The following is an 8,668-nucleotide window of genomic DNA, read 5'->3' as shown; positions in this document are numbered from 1 at the left end:
TAACTTGACGCCATTGCGAAACAAACAAAACAAAGGAATATATTATTTTCGACGACGACGATTTAGCAATAAGAGAATGTGCAACAACTCTTGAAAAGATGAGGAAGCGTCAAATCCATGTGCAGTGTTTCAGATACTTGCAAGTAGATACCATTGAACACTGCGAATTAATGTTTTGCGAGTTATAGTGTAAATGCGAATGCAGAAAGCAAACAAATGTTATGTATAAAGCGTCTTTCGGGCTTCCTATTAAAGAAAAAAAAAAAAATAAAGCATACCAGTTCGTTTCGACAAAGTTCCACGGGACGAGGTCGATACCGCGTCACAACAGTTTTATTATCCCAATACAAGATTCACGATTCACGATTCACGATTCACGTTCGCGGTTCACGGTTCACGGTTCACGGTTCACGGTTCACGGTTCAGGATTCAGGGTTCAGGGTTCAGGGTACAGCGTTCAGCGTTCACGATACACGATTCACGATTCTGGAATCGCGAAGCCGATCGTTGCAGTTGGCGTAGCACGAAATTCTTTCTACGCAAGATAAAATGGTGCAAAAGTGTGCAAAGCAGAAAGAAAAGAAAGAAATAATCGAAACGCGATGAAAATTGTGCAGAGTCGTGAAACTTTTGTTCGGACGAGCTTGTATGCGAGAGCTGAGTCAGAATTAAAGCCGTTCGAAAATCGAGTTTCCAGACACTTAAGAACAAACTTGACGTCATAATCGAACGACTGTAAATATACTATAACGTGAGGTAGATTAGAAAATTAAGCGCGTATTTCACGGTGAAATTTTGTTCTGGTTGCGAGCGCCGTTGGAAGCTCGTCGATTCCGGAAGCACGCGATTGGCCAGCCTAAAATTTCATGTGTTTCGAAATCGAAGGCGAAAAAAGGCTGATGTATCGCGAGAGCGATTATCGCTGAAATTTCTGTATGAAAGGATACTGAGGTCTGAGTGTGGAAGAAAAAAAAATTAACGAGAGCATGGAAATACGAGTGCGAAGCTGCGTTGATGAGAGGATCGTGCGTACGAATGATTTCAAAGGATGAACGAACGAACGACGACGAGAGAATGAAAAGGAGAGAACGTGTACGAATGGTAGAGTGACAATTAAACAAAATTTTACTACCAAGTGGACTAGAATCGCAACCGATGGGCATTATTAAGCGAAAATGAAATTTTCGGAGCGTTTTTTCGACGAAGAAAAGCGTCCAAAATTGTACCTATTTTCATTTTATAAATTATATATATATATATGTATATGTATATGTATATGTATATGTATATGTATAGATATACGACGACCTAAACGATCATTATTGTGAGATGTAACGCGAGAGAAAGGCGGAAACAAGTTGAAGAGAATGAAGAAGACGGAGAAGAAACAAATTATTGTATCTATATTCGGAGGTGATCGATGATGTATTCGAGTCGTGATTATTATTATTATTATTATTATTATTATATATTATGATTATTGTGTATAGTTAAGGCGAAAGTGGAATTTTAGACGAAATTATCGAACTCGAAGTATATAGGGAGCGCAAATAGTGAGAGAAAGCGAGAGAAAGAGAGAGAATGCGAGAGTTGAGAGAACAAAATTTTTTTTTTGACGGTGATTGCACACTGTAATGTCGGCAAAGCAAAAAAGTCCCCCTCCCCTCGAGCGAAGACGAGCGAAAACGAGCGAAAACGAAACGAAACGAAAGAAAAAGAAGAAAAAAATAAAGAGCACACGTCACGGCCAAACGAAAGGAAGGAGAAAGAGGAAAGGTAGAGAGCACATGCGTAAAACAAAATTCATAGAAAATACACAGTTTTCGAGATACCAACGAATAATAGAAGAAACAATAGCAGGCAATAGTTTGGGTTCGCTGCAACAATCATTTTCTTTACTTCCGGTTTTCAAAGCACAGGAAACTTTTGGTAGAAAACGACTCAATCCTCATTTCTTTTGTACGACGACCAAAACAGAGAAGAAATAGCCCGTAATATAACAAAACATTATATATCTATATATAGAGATATACATATATGTATGTATGTACGCACGCATACGTACAACCAGTGCAACAAACAAAGCAAAAAAGAAACAAACGCGAACGCGTACGCGATGTGCTTCCTCGTTCGTGACAATGTAGCCCGATCAAACAACTTCCACTTCCGACGAAATCCCCACGCCCGTTCTCAACCTAACCCCCGGTTTTTATTTCCACCTTTTTCTCCTCTAGACCACGAGACGGAAACACACCCAACGAGCACGTAAAACATTCGAAATCACAAAGGGGCACATTGTCGCGTTCCAGGATGAGCAGAGGAGGAGAGGCGACAGAGGCAAAAAATGAAAAAAGAAAAAAAGAAAAAAAAAAGAGAAAAAAAATAACAGAGCTCGATAAAACGCGTAGGACGAGCGCGATACGAGAAGTCGCGGAAACGAGGCAGTATACTTTCCCGATCGCAGCCATCCTTCGATCGAACAACTTTGGTTTCCCCTCGCGATCGTACGCGACTGTTATCGGCTTTCGGCGCTCTCGGCACCGCGGAAATGTCCCTCGGTCGACGAATTTTCACACCATATTTCACGCGGTTCGTCCAATTTTCGTCCAATTTTCGTCCAACTTTCGTCCAACTTTCGTCAAATAAAAATCGTATCTGTCGACTTTTCTGACAATCCTGTCCAATTCCTTTCGAACAATGAATCGAAGCAAACAATGCAAAAGATCGGATATAAAATTGGCAAAACAAAAACACAGAACAAAAAGTAGATCCGTTGACCGGTGGGGCCTAAATTTTATAGCGCGCCTTCTGTTTTCACCGCAGCATAATCCATTTTCCTCGTGAGCGTTCCCGATTGATTAATTCGCGACACCTTAACACGCCTCCTTTCCCCAAATCCTTTTCCCAGCACCCGTACGTCATCCACACCCAACCCCACCTTTATACCTTACCTTCCCTACCTCCTCTCCCCCCCCTCCTCCCCCCACGCCCCTACGCACTCCTCACTGATAATCTTCCACCAACTGCACACCCCCTCACATTACCACCCTAGTCCCTCCACTAGCAAACCGATTAACCAATGTGAGTGAATGTGTCAACACGTGCTACAAGGGAAAATAGCGGATTTCAAAGAGGATAAAGGCGGAAAAAGCAAAAGTAATATCATAGAGAAAGCGTCGAGCAAACACACTACGACTCGGAGGAAGAAAAAAATCGATCGATCGGAAAAACGTACACACACACACATTCGTCGGACTGTGTAGGGACATTTTGCATCAATTGTGTAAACACGAGACAGAGGGAGAAAGTGTGCGTGTGTGTGAGAGAAAGAAAACTCAAAAAAAAAAAAATACGTCGAGAGAGAGAGAGAATGCGCGTGTGGAAGAGCGAGAGCGAGAGGTAAGAAGAGACTAAAAAAAATGAAAAAAGCGCGAGCGAGAAGAATAAGACGACGGAAGCTAAAAGATAAAAAAAAAAAACAAAATGTACGAACAAACAATTGATACTGTCTTCGTTTTTTAAGGTCGTTTCTCCGTTCGACACGCTACTATATGACTATTGACATTTGTCATTGGATTATTACCGACGACGATGAATTGTCATTATTATTACGAAACTATTGCTATTATTATTGTGACGAATGATTATTATTATTATTATTATTATTATTATTATTATTATTATTATTATTATTAACATTTATTATTGACATTATATTATTATTATCACGATTTATTATTGCGATGATGATTATTGCGATTATTACTATTGTCATTATTATTATTACTATTATTATTATTATTATTAATTATTACGATTATTAATTATTACGATTATTATTATTATTATTATTATTATTATTATTATTACGTGGTACAATAAAAATTTAATAAGCATCCGATGCGCACGAGTCTCGTGACTACTACCATCTCCCCTCTAAATCCACACGAAATACGGACTACGACATACGCGCGTTTCTAGTTTCCGATTTTAACAGCATACTGACCTCACTTGAGCATGAAAATAACGATATCTCTACACTGGCTATTCCCGGCTTGTATCGTACAAGAAAATACTAACTTATCTCAATGTCTTTCTTTATCTTTCTTCCATTTCAACAAGCATGACACATCATTCGTGTACCATCTTCGGACACAAGGCGATACAATCTGTCGGTAAACAGATGAAAATATCAGGAAATCACGATCAAACAACATCGGGAATCTTTGCGAAACGATAAACAGATAAATATCCTCAACAGTTCGTAAGTTGTGAGAAAAGTCTCGTTTAAGAAGCTATAGTATGGAATCTCCGAGGAAGTCAAGTTTTCCAAAGTGATTAGAGTACTCGAGTTTTTGACGCTCGAAACAACGTTCCGACCTCACTTACCTCACCACCGAAATACGTCATTTATCGAATCGCGCGCGCCGATAAACGTTGAAAAATAAGAGGCGGCTGTTCGAGGAACGCGAGATCGTATTTACGGCGTAAACGGCATCGACAGATTTTTCATGCCAAGTCGGACTCTGAAAGATGCCTCGTGTCAGCGGGGTCAACGACGGAGGGACGCGCGGATGCTTCCAGTCTGCATTCGTCAATCAGTGCACGACCAATTGCCACGGAGGAAAGACGATGTTTCGTTTTAGCGTTCGTGGAAGATCGGTTTGCTTCGAGACCTTTGACAAACATCTCGAGACGTTAGGCAGTGTCCGCGAGTCTTGCACGATTTTTAAGAACAGCTGCAGACATACGGTATCAAAGTCGCGTTTAAGATGTTTGATCGATTCCGAAACGCGGTCAAACGGAACCGAAGGCCAGCGTTTCTCGTCAACGACGCCGACATCGACGCCGACATCGACGCCGACATCCACGTCGACTGCCACGACGCCGACGCCAGGGCCAAGGAAAACTTGCTTGTACGACCTTCATATGGAAAATAGAGGTAATTATCAATGAAAATTTCTTGCGTTCCTACATAATAATGCATAATAGTATTAGGCTGTTTGCAAAATTAGCGAGAAAAGTGTCTGGTTTCTTGCCCTCCTTCTAAATAAGTGCTGTAAAGGTCACGATAGATGATGAATGGGACAGAGATAAACATTTCAGCTACGGCTTTCATCTTGCATATACATGGATACGCTACAAAGGGTATTTCTACGCCATTGTATTTATTAAAACATTCACGCTACGCTAATTAATTAGTGTCCAATTGATTGTAAGAATATTAAAGTTCGCATCGTTCAGTAATGCATTCGTATGACAACGACAAAATTTGATGTTCAGAAAATGAAATGCAAAAGCTGATAAGAAAAAGGTATCAACGTGCCTTTCTTTTAGGTAAAATAATCAACTTTTCTGGCTGGTTACTACCGGTACAATATCAAGAGGCAATAGCCGCGTCTCATCAACATACCAGAACTTTTGCGTCGCTCTTCGATGTCGGTCATATGATGCAAACGCTAGTTTTTGGAAAGGATGCAACCGAGCTTTTGGAATCTTTGACGACCAGCGATCTGAAGAACTTGAGCAAAGGCAGCGCGGTTCTTACGGTGTTTACCAACGAGAATGGAGGCATTCTCGATGACCTGATAATTACAAAGGACGACGACGATAAATACTTTCTGGTGTCTAATGCTGGAAGAAGAGATCAAGATTCTCAATTGCTCCTCCAACAACAGGTAGACGATGGAATTTTACGTATGTTACAAATCATTCCACGGATAACGACGTCTCTTTATTGACGCCTCTATTAGACGTCTTTATTGCATTTGAAATTTCAAAAGTAAAACCAAACGCGATAACCGTCGACAAGTATGATCGGTAATAATTATCAGTAATAGAACAATTCTGCCTAACGATAGAAACCATCGTCCTGCCATACACAGTTCAGATTCGATAACATTTGACAGAATAAAAGACTATATAATTGACAATTATCACGTCATTCAGTTCATTTTTTCATTCATTTTTATTTATTTCGATCGCTATAAAATGCTGCAACATCGTTATAAACACGACGTCGTTACTTACGAAATGGCTCGTCAGTGTGATTCTTAATTTTAGGAAAACTTCAAACGCCAAGGGAAATCCATACAATTGCGATTCCTGGATCCTTTGGAACAGAGTCTCGTCGCGTTACAAGGTCCTACGGCCGCATCGGTTCTTCGATCGATTGTAAAGATCAACTTAAAAAATCTAACATTTATGAACAGCGTAGAAACTACGGTATTTGGAAGCCGAATCCGGGTAACTCGATGCGGATATACAGGAGAGGATGGTTTCGAAATTTCGATGCCAGCCAAAATTGCGCCAACCTTGGTAGAAGCGATCTTAGACACACCCGACACGAAACTGGCTGGTTTGGGAGCCAGGGACAGTTTAAGGTACTCGATCCCCGAATAATAATTTCCCATTAATTTCGAACCTTATCATTGATTGTTTAATTAACATCGGTATCTCATTTAATTACTTTTAGGCTAGAAGCTGGCCTTTGCCTCTACGGGCATGACATCGACGAAGAAACTACACCAGTCGAAGCGGCACTTACCTGGCTAGTAGGTTGGTAACAGGACAAACATATATAAAATATCCAAAGTAGAGTATTCGTTACAGCATTTAACAGATAAGACGAATCTCTACTTGCACGATGCTTATTTTTCTAAATAATAGACGGTAATAAGATACGCTAGTGACCATAAACCATAAACGCTTAATTTCTTCTTTTCTGTCGCAGCTAAAAGAAGGCGAGCGGAAGGAAACTTCCCAGGTGCAAAGAGGATACTTTCGCAAATCAAATCAGGAACTGAGAAAAAACGAATAGGATTAACGGTTGTGCATGGTCCGCCAGTGAGAGAAGGAGCGTGTATATTAACTCCAGAAGGTGAAAGCGTTGGCAAAGTCACTTCCGGTGGGCCTAGTCCCACCCTTGGACGTTCTATCGCTATGGGATACGTGCCATCGGAATTAGCTCACTACGGTGGTGGAATATTGGTACAAGTTCGAGGGAAAACGTACAAGGCTACCATCACAAAAATGCCCTTCGTCAAGACAAATTACTATACCGCAAAATGATCGATATATTTTACTGTTATCTATGTACTGTTCTCTACTGTACTCTATTGTACTCCGGTGTAATGTTCCTCTAAATTTCTAACACTCGATCTGATACAAGAAATGATCCATTAATTAGAATACATTTTGTACAGACTTTTTATACAATATCGCGTTGAAGAAGAGACTTTGAAAGTATTTGTAAGAATTGTGTAAAAAAGATTATAATCGAATGAAAATTACGAAGCGTAATGACCAAAGATTATTTATGTGTGGATATGTTACGTATGTTACTTTACTATACACACACGCACACACACATAAAGTGGGGAGAATTCTTATTTCTGCTTATTACAGAGCCCTCTGTGAATAGAAGTATAATACTCGTCTGTGCTCAAGAAGAACTTGGTATATTCGGCATACGATAAAGAGGATTTCCGACACATTTTATTTTCATATGGTAAAATGACTTTATACAGCCAAGTATAAATTGTAAAAACTTGATATATATACATTTAAATTTGTACTCTCTATAAATAGAGGAGTTGGAGGAAGTAACTTTCAATTTTAGACGAAACAGATTGTTCCGCGATATTAATCCATTGGTTATTAAACAAACAGTCAACTTGTTCTCTTACTGCAGTACTAACTATCCCCGTTGTAAGATACAGTAAATACTACCGTATAAACTATCTAGTAATAGCCTAGATATCCCGCCTCGTAAATGAATTTCGATATCCAAATAAGAATCAATCGGAAGCTTAAACATTTATACACTGCTAATCGTGTCTTTTTTTCTCTCCTTCTCTCATTAAAAAGATTTTACATTTAAAAAGATGCTACATGCTTGATCCAATAAATCTACATAATACTATATCCAACAGTAAATTTCATAAATCTAGCCTGGAAATTCACAGCCGATATTACTTAGCTTATATTATCTGTTGTATGATTAATAATTATATCATAATTATTAGCCATTCGTCATATACAGGAAGAGTCGGTAAAAAGTACTATCTAAAATCACTCCTTATCTATTGGTTTTATCGACTACAAAGGACTCGAACGAATTACGTTGAACTCCAAGGAACTCATCGAATGGATGCAATTCATTTTCTAATATCTTATGTTTAGCAAGATATCAAGATAACCTTCAGTTTTTTAAACGGCATCGTATATTTTTTTCTTTTTCTTTTTTTTTTTTTTTTCTTTAACATTAGTCGTCAGAAGTTAAAAGTCTTTGGCAACGAGAACAGGTATAAAAATCATAAGTCGATAACGATTTGGTGATGCGATAACTTGTCACGATAATGAGACCATTCCAGTGACCACAGCATCATTGATAGCTACATTACGATAAAAATAACAATTTCTTACAGTATCATCATGTTACCATGAAATTATCCTGAAGAAATTCCTCCTTATATTACGCAATGCGTAGAACAATTTTCTGTTTTCAGACTTCTGTGAAAAGATCTTCATTCGTTAAACGTGAAAACTCAGGGGATGTAGACCTAACGAACTCTTTAGCAGCTCATTGAAGAAAATTAGATCATTAGCTATGCTTGGAAATTAATATCAAATTTTGTCGTGAAATTATGAACAATATAGAGGCAAT

At 38.9% G+C, this 8,668-nt stretch overlaps 1 protein-coding gene and 1 long non-coding RNA gene across 2 annotated transcripts; one reads left to right on the top strand and one right to left on the bottom strand.

Moving 5' to 3' along the window:
• Nucleotides 1-2,880: 2,880 nt before the first annotated feature.
• Nucleotides 2,881-3,722, bottom strand: LOC122575123. The gene is made up of 2 exons (XR_006319328.1): nt 2,996-3,722; nt 2,881-2,956 (listed from the first exon to the last, which is right to left on the bottom strand). It is a non-coding gene; the product is annotated as an uncharacterized LOC122575123 (long non-coding RNA).
• A 427-nt stretch (nt 3,723-4,149) lies between these two features.
• On the top strand, nt 4,150-7,292 carry LOC122575224 (aminomethyltransferase, mitochondrial). The gene is made up of 5 exons (XM_043743898.1): nt 4,150-4,942; nt 5,338-5,678; nt 6,064-6,383; nt 6,476-6,558; nt 6,734-7,292. Exons 1-5 carry the CDS (start codon nt 4,534-4,536, stop codon nt 7,069-7,071), a joined length of 1,491 nt encoding a protein of 496 aa, XP_043599833.1. The 5' UTR covers nt 4,150-4,533; the 3' UTR covers nt 7,072-7,292.
• The last annotated feature ends 1,376 nt before the right edge of the window (nt 7,293-8,668 follow it).

Source organism: Bombus pyrosoma, linkage group LG14 (genome assembly GCF_014825855.1).
Source record: "Bombus pyrosoma isolate SC7728 linkage group LG14, ASM1482585v1, whole genome shotgun sequence".
Taxonomy (NCBI): Eukaryota; Metazoa; Arthropoda; class Insecta; order Hymenoptera; family Apidae; genus Bombus; species Bombus pyrosoma.
This window is presented reverse-complemented; position numbering and strand designations above follow the sequence as displayed.